The 26,065-nt window shown below is 46.8% G+C and overlaps 1 protein-coding gene across 1 annotated transcript in view; it reads right to left on the reverse strand.

The window, feature by feature from the left end:
• Window positions 1–504: 504 nt before the first annotated feature.
• Window positions 505–26,065, reverse strand: part of LOC136947553 (MAM domain-containing glycosylphosphatidylinositol anchor protein 2-like) — an 80,493-nt gene continuing 54,932 nt past the window's right edge. Inside the window, exons 11-18 of the mRNA XM_067241663.1 lie at window positions 23,779–23,927; window positions 18,466–18,643; window positions 11,616–11,636; window positions 9,727–9,882; window positions 7,456–7,617; window positions 3,024–3,154; window positions 2,621–2,717; window positions 505–593 (exon numbers count right to left, since the gene is read on the reverse strand). Coding sequence (XP_067097764.1) covers window positions 505–593; window positions 2,621–2,717; window positions 3,024–3,154; window positions 7,456–7,617; window positions 9,727–9,882; window positions 11,616–11,636; window positions 18,466–18,643; window positions 23,779–23,927 — 983 coding nt within the window. The remainder of the gene's footprint in view (window positions 594–2,620; window positions 2,718–3,023; window positions 3,155–7,455; window positions 7,618–9,726; window positions 9,883–11,615; window positions 11,637–18,465; window positions 18,644–23,778; window positions 23,928–26,065) is intronic.

Here is a 26,065-nt window from a genome sequence, read left to right on the forward strand (position 1 = left end):
GTGCCAGGAAATAACCATGTGATCCAGAGATGGCGTGTGTTTGTATGGTGGGAAAGAGTTATTTTTTCTTCAAAAAGTCACAAATGTCTTATTTCCCAGACAAAGAAAATGTTAGAACTGGCAAAGTTGTCCTTGTGCTTTACAAATAGTCCTCCCTCAATGCTTGTGAACAGCCACAAAGTACAGGCCTGTTCCTCACCAACACATGGCTCTGCTGGGTAACGCTCTCACTAGGGAGCGCTGTGGAGCATTTTCTGTAAAAGATGTCTCTTAAAAAACAAAAACAAAAAACGATTCTTTATTACCTTTTGTGTCATTTTTTTTCCCTTTTTTTCTCGGTTTTATTAGTTTTCATTCCTCTGTGGTCCTCAATTTGGGGGCCCTCCGCTGCCTTTAGAAAGGGTGGATCTTTGGTGATTGGATGCCAAGGGTTCTAGCTCACAGACGTTGGTCTGGACTTCCTCCTCCTCCTCCTCCAACAACAGACAACGACGCGCTGCAGGGTCACCTTTGACCCCCCAGAAAGGTCATCACCAACGTGATGCTCAACGGCCATATATGGGCATACGTGGGTGCAGCCGCGGCGCTGAGATCTGGAGAAGGAGATGGAATAGAAGTATGTTAGTCTAAACATGTGTGTGTGTGTGAGAGAGAGACAAGGTAAATACTAGCCTGGTTCTACCAGATCCTTGTACATTTCATTTGTACAGAGAGTCTGCAATAGCTCCATTGACAATCGTTAACTTCCTTGAAGGCGGATACTTGAAGTTTAAAACTATTGGATCTGCCCAGAGCCACTCTGGATCTGCCATAACCAATCGCTAGCGTTCGCCTTAGCCAACTCCTTCACCACTAACGGAGCTAGCCGGAAAATCAAACTTTTCCCAAACCCTGTGGGGAAGAGGGGCCAAAACATTATGGTTACCAAGAAAACTCAGCAAAGATTGTTCTTGCTCCGGCTTTAACTCCTGGATATTCGGCAGTTGCCACAACGGACCGAATGGCGTTCCTCGCATCTTTCTCCGCCGCCATTACTGAACTACAACTCAAACTAGCGAACGACGTCAAGGTCATCGTTGTCAGCCACTCCCTCTGTTCGCTGATTGGACCGGCAAAAATGTGGCTGGAAAAAAACGACTAATATACCGAAAGCCCAGACCTAGTACAGTAGGAAAATTAAAATTTAGCAGAAGTACATAGGAGGGCAGAGCCAGGCTAAGTAAATACCACCTGTGGGCAGCTTCACGGCATTCTACTCTAACCTCCACAGTTGGCAAAACTGACCCCAGAAGAGAGACTGAGGGGTTACCTTTCGCAAACTGAACTGTTTCCATGGTCACACAGAGAATCATGTAAGATTCATTGTAGAAGACTGAAATGCATAATTCATGACATGACATCTTGTTCTCCAGTGAGGTGACTTACCCCTTAACTACAAATGAAGAGATTAAAAAGCTCTGAATGATAACGAAGCCCAACTACCCAACCTGCAAGTGTAATGCACCACCAGAATGCTTCAACTTTTACACCACAAAATGTTTCTTTTCTTTTTTTATGAAAACATTTTGGATACAAATAATGACCAGTGTTTGCTGCTATTAACTGTATACAGCTATGTGGAAGCTAGGAAACTGGGATTGAACCTCTTTGTCAAGTGAAGCCAATTATCTGATGCTATGTGGTGTGGCTGGTGCACCAGATAAACAACTGCAGTATCACATGTCGAGAGGTCAGTCAGGAATATTTACAATGTAACATTTGAAGATTCAATAAAGACTTTTTTCCCCCCCTTCCTGTGTTTATCATTTCAAGCTCAGACTAACAAATCTAATTTTATCCTGCAGGTTTACAATTTCGGAGCGCACAAAGGGGGGTTAAGGAAAAGAAACCCTAAATGACATGGCAACACGGATGGCTTCATCTCTGCGACAGCGACCAAAAAGAGCCATTTCCGTCCGGCAGCTGCTCCATTTAGTCTGGGATTGAAACTCACATCCTGCTGGGAGGGAGAGAGCTCCGCCCCTACCTGTCGATATCACCTTGTCAATTGCGAGCCATTACCTGTTCTGTTTCTATTCCTGCCTTTGTTTGTTCCTCCGGCGCAATTACAGAGAAGCACTACACATTGTCTGGGCCGCTGACATTCATGCTGGTTTCGCTGACACCGTCGCCGTGGCAACGCGCTTTCGATTCCCCCCCCCCCCCTTCGCAGGCAGGAGAACCTCTGACCAGCTTAATGTACACCTCGGCTACAACCCCTCGCCGTTCCGTCAGAGGAAGGGAGGCCGGGGGAAGGGGGGGCTCCTCTACTGTAAAGGCTGTGATGCGCTTCTCGTTTAGTACGCGTGCGCAGGCGTGGGAAGGCTGCCGCTAGTATCCTGCGTGCGTTTGGCGAGTGTGGACGCAAAAGCAGGGCGCACTACCAACAGAAATCGTGGGCCGGTCAACCACCGATCCTGTGACATCATGCAGGATGGAAACGGGAAACGGAGAAGCAGAAGTAGTTACGGCGGGTGGGTTTTGAAAATGCCGACGCTGCCACTGTTTCTGATGTCCTGTATGCACGTACACATGTACAGAAGTGTTAAGGCCTTAAGGCGTGGCTGTTTGATGAACTCACTGGTTGGTGGGTTTCGACACTCTCCTTCTTCGAGGGTGACGTCATCGATGGCGATGTCTCCCTCGATGCCTGGGCCTCGAATCCCCTCAAGAACAACCTGGAGAGGAGGAAGGACAGGGGACAAGATAACATGTCTGTGAGCTGCTCCCTTAAATGGTCTCTGCTTAGCTTCGGTACTCCAACAATGTGTTTGTTTCTTTTCACCAGAGAGAGGACAGCATTCCAAACTCCTGTCTGCCACACAGTATACTCCACTTTATCTCAAGGTCTATCTAGTGCTACATCAATATGAGTCCCCAGGGAAACTAACACTCAATACCAGAGAGGCATCAGCAGTTGGGAGGAGAGGAGGGGAGAGTGCGCTCTCTGATCAAGAGACGAGAGCTCCCGGCGTTCGACTCACCTGGAAGGACGCAGTAGGATGGATGCTCACTTTGGCCTGCTTCCAGCGGTCACCTTGGTGACCGCTTAACGACCACACGGGGCCATCAGAGGCGGTTTGGCCCTTCTGCCTCAGGAAGGCGTTCAGGGTCCCTGTGGGGGAGGGGAACACAGAGAGAGACACACACAGAGAGGCGATCAGGGGGAAGTCTAGCACACAAGGAGAAGAGAGACCGGTAATCACTTCAAGGACCAACTGTGAATCCATCAATTTTGTTTCTGTTGATTGATCCTGGGATTCTTTCTCATTATTTCCGTATCAGAGCTCACATCTACACTGTTCCTTCACACTGTGAGGTAGCTACGGGATGCGTTCATGTGGAGAGCTGACGCATAAAAAAAGCTTCCAAGACTCTCACTTGTCAATATTGAATGCTTGATGGAGCACATTACTGGACCTTGAAGCAAACGCTACAAGTTAATGTCGAGGACCAACTGCCACTCGGGGAGTCAGTTTTAGAGTTTTATAACATTTCGAACTTAACATTCATATCATCCTCCACATTGCAAATTCATCTCCTCTTGTGCATGCTAGGCAGAGCAGAGCAGTGTCAAAGGTTAAAAGTGGGTCATATGAATTGATACATTTATTAATTTTAGCTTCACCAAGTGATGATGAATTATTCCCTAACACGTATTAATAAAGTTTAATTAAAACTAATTGCTGATAAGTGACGAGAATTCCGCAGTAAAAAAATAAAATATACCCCAACAACTTCACTTTGGTTCTCTCAATGATTTATAGTTAATGAGAAAGCGTTCTGCATGTGAATCGGTTTAACGTGCTCCCCAGAACGTTGGCGTGGAGTTTTATTGCAAGGTGTTTCAATGTGTGCCTGCTGTTAAATGTCAGATATGAACAGGTCCGACGTGATGACTCCCCTTAGTGATGCCACTTGTTTGGTCTCTCTCCCTTTGATGTCACACCATCAGATGATGACACAGAGTGCAAGCCCTCACCCCCCCCCCCCCTCCCCAAACAGAACAACTTAAACAACAACGAACAAAGGTGAATTACTCTTGGTGTGCAGTGAGGGGCAGATGTCTGTTAGTAGCATGCCAGCGCCACGCCGACTCCCACGGCAAAGCCCCCCTGACTCTCAGCAGCCCTGCTGCTTAGAGGCCCAGGAGGGAATCACAGCCAGAGATGGAGAAGGAGAGGGAGAGAGGAAGGGAGAGAGAGAGCGAGAGAGGGAGGGAGGGAGGGAGAGAGAGGGGAGAGGGAGAGGGAGAGAGAGAGAGGGAGAGAGAGAGGGGAGAGAGAGTGAGAGAGATAGGGAGGGAGAGAGGGAGAGAGAGGGAGATAGGGAGGGAGGGAGAGAGGGAGAGAGAGAGAGGAAGATAGGGAGGGAGAGAGGGAGAGAGAGGGAGATAGGGAGGGAGAGAGGGAGAGAGAGGGAGGGAGAGAGGGACCACATTGCCTAGTGGTCCAGGAGACGGAGGAGGGACTGATATAGTGGGACTGCTTTGATGCATTCCAGGCGCAGCAAGGTGCCTCATTACAGCACAGGCCACGATGGAAGAACGTGTGTGTGTGTGTGTGTGTGTGTGTGTGTGAGTGTGAGTGTGTGTGTGTGTATGACACACAGAGAAAAAAAGATAGACACAGTGAGAGAGTGAAGTGAGAGACAGCGAGAGAAGCCACGCATCCCTGTGTCGGTTTCCTCCTCAGCACCCGATCCCGACACGACAACACAATCTGCAGGACGAGATGAGATGAGCTCTCTCCGTCGTTCACAACCTGACCCTAGGCTTCATCTCCCGCTGGAGTGCGTCTCACACAGCGGAGGAATGTTCCAGAGCTGGCGGCCTGCCGCCGTCTTTGAACTCCCAGAACCGGGAGGCGGTTATGTCAGCGTTACCTCTCTGCTGTGTGCTCCACGGAGAGTTCTAGAAGAGATGCTGTCACCACTGCAAGTGCAGATGCACTTGCGAAAACAACTAAAAAAGGCTTTAACATCAGCATCTGCTTGAGAAAAAAAATCTCCCTCTGAGATGCAAAGAGGAAGCCCATATTGGAACTTACAATATTCAATTTCTCGGTGAATGAACCCTAAGGGGATAAACCGTTTAATCCGCTATATGAGTGGACACTTCCTATTCAGCGCAGGAAGAAGGGAGGATTGAGGGCTCCAGAAGCAACACAGCATCGGCCTTCTGAGCGCCTCCAATCTACCTAACCCCCTAAGAACCCAACATAACACAAATTCATTATTGTGTGTGTGTGGTGTGTGTGTGTGGTGTGTGTGTGTTTCCCTGTTGGTGTGCGCTCTGGGACTTAATCCTGTAAACAAACGTGACACTAGCACCGAAAGGCAAACTTTGAAGTGAGTCTCGGTAATTAGTTGTGACCTTGTGCCAGGTAGCCCCCGCTAGCTAAGTCGGACGTTCTCTCAGAGCCAGAGAGAGGTCGAAGCCTTCTTATTGAGCGGGTCCGTCCTTTAGCACCATAGAGACACACAACTCGGTGATGACTCACCTAACCTCAGCCCATCGCCCGCACCAGAAGACACTCGCAGTAACAACCGCAATACATCTGGTTGAATAGTCTAACCCTAGCCCTAACCCTGTCTCTGCCGCCATCTGTGTGAGATCTCTCTACAGCTCTACAGCCATGGCTAAAAGTATTGGGAGCGACATACATTTTGTGTTTGCAAAGCATGCTGGTCCTTGGCATAAAATGACTGCTAACATAATTATAGTAAGTCATATCATCAGCCCAGGGGAAAGTATGAACTAGTTCTAGCCAGGTGAAATCACTCTATCATTCTGATTGGATTTTAAGAGCAGATTGACTGCAGTAAAAGAGGAGACTATTTGCATATATTGAAAACCCCAAAAAGCTTTAAAAAATATAAAATGTGCCTTATTGTGATTCCAGTATTCTATAGAAACATGTGAAAAAATTTTCCTCAAATACTGAACTAGCAAACTTGCAAAACACAACATTTGTCGTTGCCATAACTTATGGCCACAACGGTATACTGTGGCAGCAAGGCTGGGTACTGAAAAACTCGAAAGATTTATGGAAATCCATGCCAACCTTTCTGTTTTGCTCGCAGGTTCTTCATTTTTGAAAGTGATGAAGGCTAATAACATGTAAACTGTGTCTTGTTTCATGTTCAACGGAAAGCAGTGAGTGGAAAATCAAGCTCAACAATGACTTTTTCCTGTTTTCCAAACATTCCAAACCAGCATTCCCAAACTGCAGCGCTACCCTTTCAGAGCCAGGCAGCTGGAATGCTAAGCAGAGCATCTTTCGGTTCTATCTGTTTCTCCAGCCCTTGACATTTAGCCCATTCATCATAACACGCCCCAGTCCTGGCATGGGCTGGGGCACCACCAAGGGGAGGGCTGGTAGGGGGGGGGGGGGGGGGGGGCTGGGGGGGGGTTGGCTGGTGATCAATCTGAGCAAATTGGAAATGTCACGGCCTACTCAACCTCAGCAGGGGGGCTGGAAGGTCTCTTGTGCCCCCACTGAGCCTCCCTCCACCAACCCAACTCCCCCTCCCTCCCTCCCCCTCTCCAGATGTTTGGTTCAACCCCCCACCTGGCCACTTCCACATGCCACCAGGGTGGGCTAAGCTAGCGTGGCTCAGCCCTGGCTAGCCTCTCCAGCTAGCATGGCTCAGCCCTGGCTAGCCTCTCCAGCTAGCGTGGCTCAGCCCTGGCTAGCCTTTCCAGCTAGCGTGGCTCAGCCCTGGCTAGCCTCTCCAGCTAGCATGGCTCAGCCCTGGCTAGCCTCTCCAGCTAGCGTGGCTCAGCCCTGGCTAGCCTCTCCAGCTAGCATGGCTCAGCCCTGGCTAGCCTCTCCAGCTAGCGTGGCTCAGCCCTGGCTAGCCTTTCCAGCTAGCGTGGCTCAGCCCTGGCTAGCCTCTCCAGCTAGCATGGCTCAGCCCTGGCTAGCCTCTCCAGCTAGCGTGGCTCAGCCCTGGCTAGCCTCTCCAGCTAGCGTGGCCTAGCTTGGGCTCGATAGCTCTCTGGCTCCCTCATGGCCTCTCTCCTCTTTCCTTTGTGCTTGGCGTTATTGTTTCAACAACAGTGGTTTGAAACAGCAATGGGGAAGCACTTCAGAGCACTTCACAGCCCACAACTCCTTCCTCTGTGACTCCACCAGACAAGGAGGAGGTAATGTAAGAGCTCCGTAACACCACACACTATTATCAGTGGAGACGAGCAGAGGGAAACTTCCAGAACCACTGTCTCCTCAACACTGAGTAAGATGTGCGGAAGCCCAGGTGGGAGACACGCACGCACACACACACACACACTCTCACTCACTCACTCACTCACTCACTCACTCACTCACTCACTCACTCACTGCTATTGGAGATATTTTGCCAACTAAATGCACAGCACCTGTGAAAGGTAAGATGGGTCCTGAGGGGTCTTACCGATGTGTTTCCCGTACATGTGGTAGAAGAAGCTGAAGCAGTAGGCTGGCGGGTTGTTGATGCCGTAGGGGTTCTTGGGGGCGACGTTGAAGAAAGGGCTCACCAGCCGCGCCTGGTCGCCCTCCTTGCGAGGACGAGACGTCTCGATGTACATGTAGAAACCTGGAGGAGCACACACCGTCAAGGCCAGCACACAAACGCAGGCACACGCTTGCGCCAACACATGCAGACAAAGGCACACGCACGAGAGCACACACACGCATACAGGACACACACACACGCATACAGTACGCCCACTGCAGAGGTTATCCAACTCGCAGCATCACACCCCAGAGCAGATGCTGCCAGTAAAATGTGCTCAGTGTGAGCATCTTCTAACAGCGTCAAGACGCCGAGTCCAAACAATGTTTGCCTTCCCTGCATGCTTAACCTGGCACCTGCCTCCTCTCCCGGTGCAGTTGGAGAGGCTGCAGAAACATTTTGGCCCAAGGAGAGAGATTGAACAGAGGGGTGGGTGTCTGCCCATCTAAGGCTGGGAGAGAGCTTGAAGCCAGGTAATCTTCTGAAGCCAAGGAGTGCTGCTGGGTGATTGCAGGATGTTGTTGGGCATGACTCAACTACAGATACCAGACACCTCACTGCCGAAATCCAGGAAAGCAAACACAGGCCTTTATATTCTGAAACAGTCTCCTCAAAATAGAGAAAAAGGAGCCGGAGAGACAAGCCTTCCCCCGCCACACCACCGCCCCCCCCCCCCTCCACCCTGTCCTCAGTCTAAGAACACTAACCAGGGGGAGATGAGGAGAGCTGACAATATGTGGCGTTAATGCTTCCCTACTCTGACACCTTCGCGGACGCCGTGCTGAGACTAACCTTCTACTGACAGCTTCTCTATTACATTTCAAACCCAGCTCCTCCCTACTTGCAAGTGAAGGCTGCTACTGTATATGCCCTTACCCCTTCCAACCTGCCAGCTCCAAGCCCCCCCAAAAGCGAAAGATTATGAATTTTTATAGATTTATATATGATCATTATAACCCCCGAAGAGTACCGGGCTGGACAATATCTTCTGGACGGTTTCAAATCATTAAAGTGATTAAAAACCCTGCTTTATGTACTACACCAGCAGCTACAAACAGTGCCACACTCCTGGAAGAGACCAGATCAGTGATTTAGCCCTTAGGACTGGCTTCTGCCAGCTAGTCTCTCGAGCAACATGGTTCGGTAGAAGTGAGGCTGTGTAGAGATTTGTGATGTGTATGACCATTGTGAGGCAGACACAGTAACCATGGAGACTGGTGTGTTTCTGTTCCCTGCTTGACTGTCCTTGATTGCTCCGCACGCTACGATTGACTGAGTGGCTCTAGGGCACAGTACACTCCAATTCTCCACAACATTCCTCCTGCTCCACACTCATTTCTTATTTTTCTATCGACATTTCTTTTTTTTTTTACAACTATTGTCAAAGCCTTTATCCATAAAACTCCTGTGTCAAACTATAAGATCAGCCTGAGATACTTCACAAAATAAAATACGTGTTTGCATTGACAACGTTTTCATTACTACAATATTTAATACGAACAGTCAGATGGTGTCAGAGGGGGGTTTCATGTAGACGCCAAGGTACAGTCAATCCAACAATCCTGCTTTGTTCTTCATCATCCCTCTGAATATTGAACAGCAATGCGCTGTCTCTCTCTCTCTCTCTCTCTCTCTCTCTCTCTCTCTCTCTCTCTCTCTCTCTCTCTCTCTCTCACTCTCACTCTCTCACTCTCTCTCTCTCACTCTCTCACTCTCTCACTCTCTCTCTCTCTCTCTCACTATCTCACTCTCTCTCTCTCACTCTCTCACTCTCTCACTCTCTCTCTCTCTCTCACTCTCTCACTCTCTCACTCTCTCACTCTCTCACTCTCTCACTCTCTCACTCTCTCACTCTCTCACTCTGGTACTCAGTCACACAGATAGCCAAACATGGACGCCAATAAAATCAATGTTGAAGGTGACATTATCCAACAGCGTATACTGTAATGTGAAGTAGCTTTCCTTTAGTATCGAGCACAGTGTTGCACCGTTTGTGCAACACTGTGCGCATCACTCTTGGTAATACCGCTTTATGAAAAGTTGGACAAAACCCCCCAGATCTCCTCACCCTGCTTGGAGCACCCCCAGATCTCCTCACCCTGCTTGGAGCCCCCCCCAGATCTCCTCACCCTGCTTGGAGCACCCCCAGATCTCCTCACCCTGCTTGGAGCCCCCCCCAGATCTCCTCACCCTGCTTGGAGCCGCTGCGGTCACCGCTGGGGCCCGTGTTGGGGGTGTACTTGGTGTCACGGGTGGCAGCGCTGTGCCTCAACCAATCAAAATCATCGTTCTTGTCCTGCGTGAACATGCAGATAGGCTCCTCCTCAAAGCTACAGTGGAACTCTCCTGAGGAGGCAAGGGAGAAGGAAGGGAGAGAGAAAGACAGAGAGAAGGACAGAGAGAGAGAGAGACAGAGAGAGAAACAAAAAGAGACAGAAGATATTTAACTTTGCCTCGATTGACCATGACCTAATGGATCCTTTGCATTTCCTGTATGTGGAGGTAGGTGTCTAACACAAGATCCTGGGTTTGTAACTCTACAATAGATGACCGTGCTATGGCGCTGTGTATTGTCCTTTAATCTGTGTTTATTAATGAAAGCCTATGACAAGCAGCCAGAGGTTACCCATTGTTGGTCTTAAGGGCTGTGGTATGCTGCAGATTGGAAGGTCTCAACTGATGGAGGCAAACACTTCCTGGAAGTGTTCCTGCCCTGCTACAGGCACCTGACCTTCATGACAAAGGCCTTTGGTACATGTGTTCTCACTACATAACCAGAGGGCATTAGGAGTAGTCAAAGCAAGCTTTCACACGGCCAGCCTCATAGTGTCAGTAAGAAAGCAGCATTTAGATTCAGGATGTGGCTGGCCTTGTGATAAATATTCATTGATTTATTAAAATGTAGCTGGGAGCCGTTTGGAGTGGCGACCTTGCAAGACGCAGTATCTAACTGTTTTACTTAGGTAATGGAGAGAGGCTGGGGAGGATGGAGGGAGGAGGGAACCCTGGTTAAGAGACTGGCAGGGAGAGAGAGCGAGAGAGAGCGAGAGGGAAAGAAGGAGAGAGAGAGAGCGAGAGAGAGCAAAAGAGAGAGCGAGAGAGCGAGCGAGAGAAGGAGAGAGAGAGAGAGAGCGAGAGAAGGAGAGAGAGAGAGAAGGAGAGAGAGAGAGAGAGAGAGAGAGAAAGTCAGGGCAGTAGACTCTTTTCTCCCCAGGCCTGGACATCTAAACGGAGGGCTAGTCTCTTAATGCCAGTCCACTGTGAGCTAAGCTGCTCTGGCCTTCCATCCCATCCAGTGGGAGGGGAGAAGAAGAGGACGGAGGAGGAGGGAATATGAGGAGGAGTGAGGGGATGAGATGAGGAGGAGAGAAGAGGAGGTGAGAAGAGGAGGGATGAGGAGGAGGGATACGTAGGCGAGCAGGTAAAGCAGTTTGTTTACTGTTGGGATTTGATAATGATGTTGGTGATTAAAATGTTAGATTGAATGTTGGAGATGTGGGAGTGTCAAAACAACAAACTTTACGCTACATAAAGTGTGAGTTCGGGAATTGGGGAATTGAGTACTACTACACTTTCTATTATGAGCAATCGAGCAAGGATGTTCTTAATGTACAATAAACAGAACACCATCTGAGAGATTTAAACACTGGAAATACATAATGTAAAAACCCACACGCACACCCCCCACCCACACACACACCCCCCACCCACACACACGCCCCCACCCACACGCCCCCCACACGCACGCCCCCCACACGCACGCTCCCCACACGCACGCTCCCCACACGCACGCTCCCCACACGCACGCCCCCCACACGCACGCCCCCCACACGCACGCCCTCCACACGCACGCCCCCCACACACACGCCCCCCACACACACACGCCCACACGCGACATTCTCCAAATCTAGCATGCTCAGCCACTCACTTCCTGTACAGGATTGTTTGACAGAGAGGGATCTGCAGCTCTTTGTTCAGTGTGTCCTGCTGTTCTAACCAGTTGAGCTCTGACAGCAGCCAAAGCTAATCTGTCAAGTCTTAATAAGTGAGGTGTTTGACTAACATAAAGCAGTACTCACTCAGGTGGGGGTTGATGGGAGCTGTGGAAAAAAAGTAGCAGAAAGAGGGAGGGAGAGAGAGAGAGAGAGAGAGAGAGAGAGAGAGAGAGAGAGAGAGAGAGAGAGAGAGAGAGAGAGAGAAGAGGGAGAGAAAAAGAGCCATTAGTAAACACAACAATACTCATCATTGATCTAACTGTCTGCTGATTCATGGTTAGTGTGTTGTCTACTATCAAGAGGTCTGGAGTCACAAAGCACACGCACACACACACCCACACACACCATTGGCAAAGACAGAACACAAATAATTCAGAAGAGGATTGGCTTAACTGTGTCCTTCAGTGCAGTATGTGGACACAAAGCTTTGGATATAATCACAAACCAAGGAGTTATTCACTGGCATTTAGAACATTATTACCAGTTAAGAAGAGGAGAGGGGAGTTTTAAGTACAAGAGATAACCAGAGTGGATGTGGACCTCCTATCCCATGAAGTAAAGTACTATAAACTGTATAAGAGAATGAGGGCTTTCTAAGAATAGCCCAACCACAGTAATGAGCTTAGAAGCTCACCAGCTTATCATTATCATTATTGCCATTTACTTGCTTAGCTGATGTCCTTATTCAAGGTGACCAGCTCCCACCAAGAGGACAACACAACTCAATTAAAGAAGAAGAGAGAGAGAAGAAGAGAGTGAAGGAGAGAGAGAGAGAGAAGAAGAGAGTGAAGGGGAGAGAGAGAGAGAGAGAGGAAGAGAGAATGAAGAAGAGAGTGAAGGAGAGAGAGAGAGTGAAGGAGAGAGAGTGAAGGAGAGAGAGAGTAAAGGAGAGAGAGAGTGAAGGAGAGAGAGAGAGTGAAGGAGAGAGAGCGTGAAGGAGAGAGAGAAAGTGAAGGAGAGAGAGAGGGTCTGGTGCTGCCTTGGTCTTCACATCTCATCACTGTAATGAACATCTTCCCATTATGGTATCTATATCTGTCTACCCATCTATGTACTGTATGTACTGTATGTATATGCTGTATGTATGCATGTACTGTATGTACATGCATACATGTAGGGAGTCAGGTGGCTGAGCGGTTAGGGAGTCAGGCTAATAATCTGAAGGTTACCGGTTCGATTCTGGCTGTGCAAAATGACGTTGTATCCTTGGGCTAAATGACTAAATGTAATGTACTGTATGTATGTATGTATGTACTGTATGTATGTATGATGATGATGTATTCTGATAATATAGCAGACTACCAGGGAGGCAACCAGAAAAAGGGTAAGGGTATCAAATGCTATTTGTTTCTTTGGAAGCCAGTTAGTCTGTAGTTCATTTTTTATTTTTTTTGCGTGAGTAAATACAATTTAAAACTGTCAGGAAGATGCATGGTCTTTTTACTGATCGATTCACGTCCGGCTGAATAGATGTGATACATCAGCTTATAACACAAAACTATGCTACTGCCGGGTGATTTATGAAGGGCTGAAACTCATGGAAGAAAATTGATTTTAATCCACTCGATTAAATCGAGAAATAACAAATCATTCCCACAAAGGAAGAACATGTGTTAAGAAGAATGGTTAGGAACTGAAAGGATGGCCTGTTATAAAACAGGGCATCATGTAAAGCTTGAGTGAATGCAGAAGAAATTAACGGAATATACAGCTATTAATCATTGTTATTATGAGGCTTAATTATCTATGTTTGTTTAGTTCTCTGTCTTGGAAAAGGGAATAGGAGAGGAGAGGAGAGGGGAGGAGAGGAAAGAGAGGAGGAGAGAGAAAGAGAGGGGAGGAGAGGAAAGAGGGGAGGAGAGAGAAGGAGAGGGGAGGAAAGAGGGGAGGAGAGAGAAGGAGAGGAGAGGGGAGGAGAGAGAAGGAGAGGAGAGGAAAGAGGGGGGGAGGAGAGAGAAGGAGAGGGGAGGAGAGAGAAGGAGAGGGGAGTAATGTGTTCCTTTGTAAAGAAGCATGCTCATATGTACAATTTTATTTTTACAAAGGAAACTGTCATGCGAGTTTGTTAGACATAGCAAGACATTTCTTTCTCTTTATGGGCATAACAAAAAGCCTGCAATATCTGCATCATTGTTAGACCCATTCCATAAAGGTTTTTCCTGTAAGGCTAATACAGGATAATACAGTTTGTCCACAATGGGAGGTAGACAGACATGGCTACAGGCAGACTCTTTCCATTTTCCTCTGTGTAAGATATTTTTGTGGGGATTGAATTTCAAATCCAAACACACAGCTCCACAGAGCAGCAGAGCTGTGCAGCGGGGGAGTCCACACAGATAGAGGAAATCAAGCAGGCAGCTTTGGAGAATTGTTTTAAACGACATGCTATAGCCTCAGGCTTGAAAAATGGATGCTGCGTTTCCAACTGAATTTTATTCTATTATTCTCCTGTGAACACTCGCTGACTTTTTTCCTCTTCCATCTCTCCCTCTTTCTTTTTTCTCCTCTCCCCCATTCCCTCCTTCTATTGCACCCTCTTCCCTCTTGCTCCTCGTTTGAAGACCTTGGTTATGAAAATATGTTTCGTTTGACTGTTATTTTACCTGCAGCCTCTACAGCCTGACTCGCACAGCCCCCCCAGTCTGGATGAATGTGTCTGCCTCGCTCATATCTCTCCCCGCGCTGATGAAATCAAGCTGAGCAGGGAGCTGGGCCAGAGGCCAGGCTTACTCCCTACTGCTGCACTGACACACACACACACACACACACACACACACACACACACACACACACACACACACACACACACACACACACACACACACACACACACACATATACACACACACACACACACACACACACACACACACACACACACACACACATACACACACACACACACACACACACACATACACATACACAAACACACACACACACACACACACACATGCAACTCATGCGCAAGTACGTGGACTACACAAGAACAGGTACAAACAGATCAATCTTTGCTCCAATCTTGCAACTGTATTTTGAATATGAAAAGATTGAATAAACAACTTGAAGGATTGAAATTGAAGGGGAAAATTGCTACATCATGCAGAGAATAATGTAGGCTGATTGTAAAGGTTTAGTCAGGGAAATAAAATGTTCTAAATGAGACTTAACAACATCATCGGTAGAGCTTTCTGTAAACACAATCAGGTATGGAAGAAAACCTAGTTCCTGTGCCAGAAGTTCATGAAAAGAGTTTTATATTTACTTTGGTTTTGGGCCAAGTCCGTACTGGAAAGGCTGGCCAATTCCCATCTCTGAAAACATGGGTGTGAAGATGGGTGCTCAAGATAACTAAGAGGGATCTTACAAGAACCCTCCATAGTCCACGTTGCTCATCACTCTGGTGGAAAATTATCGCAAAAAATCCAAAACGTCATTTAGATCATCTGTAAACATGAAAACTCAACATGAAGCTATATAAAGCCTGGACATGGTGTCCCCTTCCTAGGCCTCTCTGTGTGCAGCACAGCAGATGAACATGCCCCAGCTGCATGCCTCAACCTACATCGTCCCTCTGCAACTGTGACTGAAATAAAAATGTGAGCTCATTGACCGCCAAAGGATGCTCGTCCTCGCAGGCCGAACGGGTCCCAGACAGTGACTTCATCCTGGCAGGGTTCCCTCCTGCTGGTGCACTGCCCAAATACAAAGCAGACAACTCAATGGCAGCAGTGTGCCAAGGTCTCCTGACACAACCAAACACCACCCTGGAACTTCCTCTAACCCAGCCTGCAAGCCACACTCTCTAACAATCCCCTCAATCAGGCCTGGAGGGGGGAGGAGGGGGAGGAGAGCCATGGTCGGAGACGGTTGGTTGGGAGAAAATCCTGTGACGGGTTCACGGCTCCAAACAGCAATTGTAGTAATCAGAGTGCATCAAACACAGCCTTGTGTTGTCACTTGGAGAGGCAGCTGAGACCGACTTCTCATCTCTGTCTCTTTCAGTCCCATTTCTTTCCTCTTACCGTAGCTACAATGGTACCCCTGCACACACACAAATACAGACACACACACACACACACAGCCAAAACACAAACCCACACACTGAGCCGCTGTACGTTTCCAGCTTGTCTCTCGCATCGTTGCGTGTAAGAGAGGAGAGAGAACAAATTGGCGCGCGCTCCTCGTGTCTCTGTGGACGCCTGGCCTTCTGCGCGGCTGAGCTCTGCAGTGGTTTAAACTGCAGGGGGACACACACCACGGCTGGCGGCTCAGACTGGAGCGAGCGAGGGGGGGGACATCCCACAGCCGGCTCAGTAACGGCGGCCCTCAGGTACTTCTGCACCTGGGCACAGATCACAGAGGTCACTAGAGAGTACCAGGCTGGATTTACTGTCTGATCTAGTGTGGTGATGGGGAGAGAGAGAGATAGGTAGAGAAATATATATATATAGATAGGGAGAGAGCGGGAGGGAGAGAGATAGATAGAGAGGGAGGGAAAGATAGGTAGGGAGGGAGATTGATAGATGGAGGAAGGGAGAGAGAGATAGGTAGAGAAATATGTATATATATAGATAGGGAAAGAGCGGGAGGAGGGAGGGAAGGAGGGAGAGATTGGTAGGGAGGGAGATAGATAGAGAGATAGAGGGAGGGAGAGAGACAGAAAGAGGTACTTGTCAGTGCTGTGTAGGTGACAGCTAGTTCCTCCTCCCACACATCACGTTCTGTGTTTTCGGAGGGGCTGGGAAGGGTAGGGAGGGGGGTGGGGTTGGGTGGGGGTGGAGAGTGAATTTTGGAGCAGCAAACAGATGCTGACTTTGTCACTGCAGCAGAATCTGAGAGTGTCTGTTGGAGCAGGGTGACACCGTCATTTTTCATCCACTAGCTCGGGACACCAAGCACTTTCTTATTCCTCTACGACACAGCAAAGCTTCTGCCGTCTTCTCCGTGGCGTTCTCAAGTGCTCGTCATAATGATTGTTTATCCTGTCACATGGTGAAGACTAAGGTCACTTGCACTCAGAATATCCAATGAGCTCTGCAATGTCCCATAGTCAAATATATGTATTATTTGAGACTCAGTCAATAATAAACAACAAGAACCTACCAGTACAAGAACTAAAAATGTGATCTCAAGTGATGATCACATTGAGACATGCAAGCGAGGCAGAGAAAAAAGAAGTCGATAACCATGACATTTTGTATTTAATATTCCTGTCTAACAAGCTCATGTGAGAAATTCTCAAGGTATAGCATGCACGACACTTGTTTTAGAGAATAATCAAATCGATAATCTTTCCCTGTATCTCCCTCTCTCTCCGTGTCGTCCTATCCCTCTCTCCCTCCCTCTTTATCAGAATCAGAATCAGAATCAGAAAGGGATTTATTCGCCATGAAAGTTTGCACAGACAAGGAATTTGCTTTGGCAGGAAGGTGCATACAATAAACATATACCTAAAATTTAAATATGTGGACTAACTATACTAAGGGTACATAAACTAGCAGTACTAAGTGGGATAAATATAAGTTGCCGTAAATTACAATATAAAAATACAAAAATACAAATATTACAAAAAATACAAATGTACAAGATACCATGTTGTGGTGCAGTGCAAAAGCAGTGTGTTTTAAGCAATAAGTCATTTGAGTCAGTGTGGTCCCTTGGCCTTGTTGAAGAGGCCAACAGCGGAAGGGAAGAAACTGTTTTTGTGGCGTGAGGTATTGGTCCTGATAGACCGCAGCCTTCTGCCGGAGGGGAGTGACTGAAACAGGGAGTGTCCAGGGTGGGAGGAGTCGGCCACAATCTTCCTCGCTCGCCTCAGGGTCCTCGAGGTGTGCAGGTCCTCGAGGGTAGGCAGGTCCTCGAGGGTCAATCTCCTGCCCTCCCTTCCTCCATCTCCCTCTACCTCACTCTCCCACTCCCCTCTCTCTTCCCCCTCTTCCTCCATCCTACTTCTATCTCTCTCCCACTCCTGATGGGCTGCAGTAAAACTGAATAATTCACAACTGCAGCACATCTCAGCAGTGAACACAGAAACCGTGACAGCAACACACTAGTCAGTAAGTCAGTCTACCAGTTTCTCAATCATGTCTCAGATAACCAGAGAGATTCACAAATCAATTTATATTAGATATCATGTCTATCAGAACAGTGTATAGTGCAAATTGCATGAAATTGTAAGATAGTGGAGGTGAATTTCCAGAGAGTCCTCCAGTACAGTACATCTACTTGACTGAATTAGCACTCCTGTGTAAACGACATATGCCTAATCCTTATCCTATGGGTTTGCTCAAGCCTAGCCGTTTCCTCTGGGTTAGCTCTGTGTCCACATCGGAATGGTCTATGCCAGATCAATACAGCCCTGGAGGCTTGGGACCAGTCACAGGGATAGCCAGTCAATGTCTTAATCAACCAAATGAAACAACATCTTCACAGGGAAAAAGCTGACCTCTGTGCACACAAGATGGCCCTCCTGTCTGTAGTCATTAGAACAGGTTTATCCCTGTGATATGGGAAGGTGACAGGTTAGAAACCACTTAATCATTCCTCGAATCCCTTGACGATGGGCTTTTTTTATGTCAACTGTGGTACAAGGAGAGAAGAACTAGCTAAGTTTGGTATGGGTCCAGTTTGGTAGTACCACACCAGATGTATAATTATGGTTGATGTTTAAATTAGCTGTTTAGTAGTGGTCTCCAGGTGATCACCAGAGGGGAACATCCTGTCACAGTGCAGGATCGTTGGTGGGGGATCACCGCCTTGCAAAGTACTTAGCCTCCCAACGCAACAGCACATTTTCGACATCACAATACATTCCCATTCGCAGGTTATCTCAAGCCTTACATATTTCAGACAGTGGTGCGTTTCAATGACTCAATTTTTTAACCGTTGACATGCACCCTCTTGTGAGGCGTAAGGGGGGGGGGGTCCTCACCGCTGTAGGTGACGATGCGGATGGTGGCGTCGCCCTCTCCGAAGCGAGTGATGGGGGTGAGGCGAACCTCGTAGGCCTCAGGCTTGATCAGCTCCGTCAGGTTGTGGGTGATGAGCTCTCCGCTGGCGATGGGGCCCTCCACGGGGATCTCCTGCTCCCACCAGCGCTGCAGCCCTGTCTGGGGGCAGGAGCAACGACAGAGGTCACAGGGGGTCAGGGGTCACAGGGGGTCAGGGTCACAGGCATGCCCTGGTTAGAAGTTGTTCGCTTCAATCCACTTATTTCATATGGATGGAAATTCAAGAAGTGTTTACGAAAGATAATGTTCCGTCTTAATAATAACCAGTGTTTTTTTTAATTAATTATTAATTCATATCAATGTTTTCCTTTCCTTTTGCTGGTAATAATCTGAATTAGGTCGTTGACTATAAGGAGATTAGGACACGTGGCTATCTGTGGTGTTGTTGTCGAAATTAAACCAAGTTTCCCCAGCTCTGCTTTTAAGGACATGTTCTCTTCTATCAATGTACAGGACAGAACGTCCTTTAACAGTAACTCTCTAATCAGCATCTCATTCTTTAATCTTCCACCTTGATCAGGCACCAGTGAGTTTCCTACCAAGCCAGGCCTTAATAGAAGCTCCAACTCTGAAAGAGAATTCTTCATCTCATCTCGTGTATTACTCTGCCATCAACCTGCCCTTGGGTGAGTTAAAGAATACACACAAAAGGATTCATGCTCATTATGTCTAGCTGTACAATGCAGCATGTCTTTGAATGAGTATGGCACACAAAGACACAGCAGCATGGAATACTGAGAGTCGGAGGGAGAGAAGAAGTCCTGCTAACAGGAAACACAACGAGAGAAGAAGTCCTGCTAACAGGAAACACAACGAGAGAAGAAGTCCTGCTAACAGGAAACACAACGAGAGAAGAAGTCCTGCTAACAGGAAAAACAACAGTCTCAAAAGCAAGATTAGAAACGAGAGAGAGAGAGAGAGAGAGAGAGAGAGAGAGAGAGAGAGAGAGAGAGAGAGAGAGAGAGAGAGAGAGAGAGAGAGAGAGAGAGAGAGAGAGAGAGAGAGAAAAGGAACGAGAGAGATCGAGATAGGGTTGGAGAGGCAAAGAGTGAGATCTGTATGTAAAGGGAGGATTGATGTGATGCCAGCAATGCGCAGTCAGTGAGTGCACGTGCGAGGACTGTGTCAATTAAGTAATTACCCAGAGTGTGGGTGTCCTGTAATTACAAAATAAGAGTTCTCATTACGGCAAGTTCACAGGTAAATAGAGAGGCTTTTGTCTGTTATTGATAATTGTACACAGGATGCAACACTTGGTCCTACCTATCCTTTTAATTTCCACTCCACTCTATAGTACAAAAGGCACCTCCGCTAATTGCCATGAATTGCAAGGTTCTGGAGGGGAATCAGTCAGTGTGTGTGTGTGTGTGTGTGTTTTGGTGTTTGTGTCTACAGTCTGGGGCAGATGGAGGCCTTAAACACCAATCTTGGCACTGCGCACACACACACTCCCTCATTCCCTGTCGGGAGCACACACAAGCAGATAATTCCATGTTTTCCACATCAAGAAGGAAATTGTCTTTAAATTGTTAATTAAATCCATTTTAATTGTTCATTAGGGGTCCCTTTTATTTTCTACAGTAAATGTGATTTGAAACAATGCATCTTTGTGAGGCTTTCCGAGTTTGTGTTGTTCTCCCCATAATTGTTCATTGAATCCCTGCCACTCTACTCAATTATCCTTTCTGTTTACATCTCATTACCTTTCACTCTCTTTCACTTCTCAATCTACTTCCTCTGAGCGAGCGAGAGACAGAGAGAGAAAGACAGAGAGAGAGAGAGAGAGAGAGAGAGAGAGAGAGAAAGAAAGAGGGGTTGAAAATAGACATGGCAAAGAGAGAGCATGACATAGAACTGTACATAAAACATCTAATTTCACTTGATTGCAGTAACACTTCATAGAGTTTCTTTTTATTGGAAGTTAAAACAAAAACAGAAGGACTGATCAAAGCGAGGGCCAGATCCATGGGAAACGTAGAAAGAATCAAAGTAGATACGTTACAGTAGCGGAGTCTGAACCAGATTGCCTGCATGTAATTAGTCTGCTTCTATTGATCTGCCTGCCTCGAACCCAGCACACTGATCTACCACTGACTGACATATCAAATGAATGAGGAGGAGAAAGAGGAAGAGGAGGAGGGGGGGAGGGAGGGAGCGATCAGGACAAGGGAGAGAAGGCTGTAGTTAGAGGGGAGGGCATGACGGAACTGCATGTTGACATGGAGGCCGAATCCTCAGTTGTGGTAAAGAATGAAGGCTTGGCTGTAGGTACTGAGGGGCTGTTCTGCTCTGTACTGTGTAGTGTGCAGACCGGCCAGTCAAGCCTTCAGATCCTTGCTCCACCTACTGTATTGGGGGCGAAGAGGGCAGGAGAAAGGCCTTTCTATCGGGCCTGTGACGGCCAAGGTGATTTGTGCTTTGTGATTCTCGCCCCTGTACGCCTTTCAACTAGGGCCTTCGTCCTCCTGGCGGACTGCAGGAACTGTCTCTCACGGCCCTGGACGATAACAGAAAACCATCCATTATGAAGCCATGAAGCCCAGCAGCCCTCAGTATTAATTCAAAGGCAGCTGCGGAGGGAGATGATAATGATTCTCAGGGAATGGAGAGGTGGGACGTTGGGGGGGGGGGGGGGGGGGGGGGGGGGAGACAGGCTTGAAGCTGCTCCTCTCTATAAATAGACGGAGTGCAGCCGTCTATGTGTCAGTGCTTTCATTACCCGCATCACCGTACTCCCACCCGCACCCGCCGGAAAGCTTGCCCCAAGTATCCAGCCGTTTATTTATTTACGAAGGAACTTCTCCTCCTCCTCCTCATCATCTCCCTCTCTTTCTTTCTTTCTTTCCCCTTCCCTCGCTCCTTACTCATTCATGGCTCCATCACCATCTTGCCAAAAGGGATGAAATCGTACCGTTCATCACAAAGAATAGAAAAAAGGGGTCGAGATTCAATCAATCCTGGGTGGACGGAACATAAAAAAGGGACTCACCTTCCACATAAATGTTCAAGATAGGGCCTGTGGCTCCTGGTGTTCCGCAGAGCCACCTCAGAGCTTTACAGAGAGTCGGGCGAGCCGGAGACAAACAGTCTAATGACCTCAGACTCTTGAGATATCAAGGGGGAACAACAGGACGGGAAAAATATTCTGCCAAACTCAATTGTGTGTTTGTGCTGGGCAGGTGTGCTAGGAGAGCCAAGCGGGAGGGTTCGGGCTGTAGCCTTGTTCGTAGACAATGGCAGGAAAAGATTAAAACGTTAATGTGATTGCTGAATTTCTGTGGGACCATTTTAGCACCGATGCAGAATTAATCTGTGAAATTGTGGAAGAGACTAGTTGAATAGTGGGTATATAGAGTATACTGTTTAAACTCCCTGGCACCTTCTCAAACAGACAACCTGGCAAGAACAACTATAGGCTGTGGATTCCGCCATGGAGAAATTGTGTGAGCACAACATCATTTATAACTAAACAGACCAGCCCAGATTGCTGACAGGAAAATCATTGCAATACAAAAACAAGAAGGGTTTAGGATATTTTTTTTGTTTTTTTTCCCCCGGTGCACAATTCCTTAAGGGTGTTGTAGGAACCAACTATTAAATTGCATTATTCATTCGAAAAAATATAACAGTAGAGTAAGACTTACAGTACTGATTATGAGGAAGTATTTTCTGTGCTGGAAAGGAATGTACAGTAAATCCCGACAGAGATTGTGCTATAGGGTATAAATACAACCCTTACTGAAATACAAATAAACTAAACAGAACAACCTAATACTGTAAATGACCTTACAAAGAAATGGTCATTATTGTGATAAACCTTCACATGTTCAATTTGGTCACTAGCCAGTCAGCAAGCCAGCCAGTCAGCCAAAAAGTCAGCCAGCCAGTCAACCAGATATCGGCCTTGTCTCATATAGTTTGCTGGTCATCTCCTAACATGAAGCTAATGTTTTGCATTGAAAGTAGTATCACAGATGTTGAGAAGCAATGAGACTCAATTAGCATTAGAAACCAACACACAACTGAGGTGAACACTGGAGAGGAACCCAAACAGGAGCTTTACACAACAGGACTGTTCAGAGAAGAGACACATACTGTACTGAAACAGCATGAGAATAAAGTTCCGTACATATCTAATTTGTTAGTCGCCATTGGCGCCTTTTAATGGGTGTACAAACTGGAATACACAAACAGCAGAACATCCTGTTAGGCGACTGCAAACACCTGCAGAGGTGATAGTCGCTGGTCTCCCTCACAACATTATCTTTAAAACCCCAAAATGATTTGTTTTACCTCAGAGAGGTAGAGGGAGCATGTTTGTGTGTGTGTGCATGCATACATAATGAATGTATGTAATGGGGAGATGGAGATAGAGGGAGAGAGGGAGAGAGGGAGAGAGAGAGAGAGGGAGACAGAGAGAGAGAGACAGACAGACAGAAAATAGATGGATGACGGGGAAAAAAGAGAGAGATTGACATCCTTGAATACAGCCTAGTCATCAATCACTACAGACAGACTGTAATCTTAGAAAGGACTCCTGGAGCAGGTAAACAACAGACATGTCTGCTGATCCTCGCTTCCTCTCCTTTCCTCTCTCTCCCCCCCTCTCTCTCTCTCTCTCCCCCTCTCTCTCTCCCCCCCCCCCCCCTCTCTCTCTCCCTCTGTCTCCCCCTCTCTCTCTCAGTGGGGTTTCTCCTTACTGATTATGGAGTCATTCAGGAAGAACAAAACAGAGGCGATGTCAGGGGTCCACAGCACTGAGCCTCTGACAGGCTTATGTTCTTCTATTCTCAATCTTGTCTGTCATCCTTAAAGGCCAGCTATGAACCCCTGACATGACACACTGGGTCACAAAGTATCCAAAAAGTGAAACAATGTAGACTTCATCTGACAGATTGGAATAGCTGGTGAGAGACAAGATGTATAGTTAGACAAATTTACACACAGAGAGACCAGCTGGGAAACGGTGGTGTAGTTTCTTCCTGGAACATCACAAGACTAACTGACAGTTTAAGACGAATACCAAACCAGGACAAGATCTCACCCCGTGGTTCCTAGGTGTTATGTTTTGTTTTATATTGTTCAATTTTTTAATCATCCATTTCTTTATGCTTGATACATACAGTGTTTACAATCTTCAGGTTGCATTGTATTCTCTGGTCTACTTGTCTGCACTGTTGGGAAAGCCTGAAAATCAAGCATTTCATTGCCAATAACTTGAACTTGTGTCTTACCTGTCGTATGCCAAGCCTGTAAGCTATGATGGGATCCACAGCACCAGGGTTCATCTGGGACCACTGCAGCTTGAAGCCGTAAACTCTGGGCCGGTTTTGCCACAGTGGGCTGTAGGTGTCATAGTAGAACTCTGGAGGGTAGGCCTTCCCTGGGAGAACACAACAGAACATTCCATCACGGAGGACGTAACGGTTCTACACTTCATGGAATGGAAATGGAAGGTTGTCAAACTTTACTGCCGGCACAATGTGAGAGGAGCTTGAAGTTAAACAAACCAAGGATGTTTTCTGTCTTTCATAGTCTGAATCTCTTAGACAGGGGTTACATTTACATTTAGTCATTTAGCAGACGCTCTTATCCAGAGTGACTTACAGTAAGTACAGGGACATTCCCCCCGAGGCAAGTAGGGTGAAGTGCCTTGCCCAAGGACACAACGTCATTTGACACAGCCAGGAATCGAACCAGCGACCTTCTGATTACTAGCCCGATTCTCTAACCGCTCAGCCACCTAACTTAGTGGGTTATCTGCTTGAGTCGGCACATGCATGTACTGCACTGTGTTGGGAAGCATTGGGAAATGGGTGTTATTCCCATCCTCTCTCAACCACAGTACTACTATTCACTGTTCTCACTTTCAGACTGATCACTGACTTCTTTTGGCTCGACCAACATGCTCCTCCCGGAGCACAAGAGGCTATGTGGTTCTGTTTTAACTGTGTGTTTGTGATTGCCCTGCTCCAGCAGTAATGGATGGGAGAGGTGAACGGACGTGAGAAAAGTGAACGGCTAAGAAACAACCAAGCAGATTTGCTAAACCAATCAGCTGCCTGGTTTAACATAATCGATAAAACCTTCCTGTATGTGAGTGATGTGCACCCATCAAATGAAACAGAAATGTTTTGTGTGTTGTGTAGAGGAACTCAAGATCAACCGTTTCCTCAATCAATTCTCATAATCACCTGTGATAATGAGTCAAATTCCGTTTCAGAGAGCATTTCTTCCAAGATTTTAGACCATAAATCAGGTTAATGATGCTTTACATTTGTTTGGACAAGAGACTCCAGATCCTGAGCCTATACATGGATCAAGCTGTTCAAAATACAATATTTTAATCCTGGAAAGAAGGCAGAGTCGTTTATCAACATGATAAAATCATTCAAAGAAGGAGTGGAAGTAAACCTAATGGGCTTGTAATGGACCAGTGTTTTGGGGAATGTTTTTTTTTTAAATCATTGTCATGAACCTTATGGGGATCCAGGTAGCATGGTAATGCATTTGGAACAAGCTATTCATCATGTCCCTTAAAGCAGAAAGTAGAATTGCATTTTTTGGTGGTATGATTTCCAGAGGTCATAAGATTCCCAGATGCATTCTGTGATTCTAACCACTTGCAGAATTTTGCTTTCACACAGAGTGGGAACTGAGCCATAACAACATTTCAGTTATCTTTAAAGTTAATAGTATTCACTGAAGAACAAGGTAAAGAGGTTAAAATCTAGGCTGTTGATCCCAGTTGTATTACAGTATATTGAAACAGAGAACTAAAACTGAATTTCACAGTGTTTATCGAGTTTAGTAACCGTGTGACTTAGAATCCACCCCAGGAAAACAACACAGAAAGGACATTCCTTTTATATTCATGTAATGTCATTTCTGTCAGTTTCGATCTTTAGGCAGATATGAGATTCATACATGTATTCATGTATTTCCACGAGAGGAAAACAGCAGATTCTCCATCTCCCAGTGCTGCCTCTCTGAGTGTGCTGAATCATAACCACACCTGAGCAACAATGAAAACAGGAGCCAAGGTCAATCAAAGCAGACAATGCCGAATTTAGCTTATTGTAAATCTATCAAATACATCACTGGCACACACACACACATACATGTAATTACATGCAGGTTTCATCAATAGATACGATTAGTGAGGGGAAAAAAGTATATACTGAGATGTTGCTTAGCGATCCTTCGGCCAGTATCGAGTAATACATCTGATACAGCTACTTGAAAGATATTACAGCATCTTTGTGTGCGAGACATCAAACATATAGTTAATTGAGTATCAAATCTGTTTCTACAAGTCAAGCCGTATCTAGTTTCACTGTAGTTCACTAAAAAGCTTGTGGGGAAGGCTGAGCTGCTATCAATACATACACAGCATTGCCTTTTGATGTTAAGGCTTTCTGAGCATGCAGTATTCATGCTGCTAATAACCATCTAAAGTATCAACATGGAAAAGAGCATTTCAGCATGGATCCCATAACGTTGGGTGGAGACAACTTCTAC

This window comes from Osmerus mordax, chromosome 8 (assembly GCF_038355195.1).
Source record: "Osmerus mordax isolate fOsmMor3 chromosome 8, fOsmMor3.pri, whole genome shotgun sequence".
In the NCBI taxonomy this organism is placed as follows: domain Eukaryota; kingdom Metazoa; phylum Chordata; class Actinopteri; order Osmeriformes; family Osmeridae; genus Osmerus; species Osmerus mordax.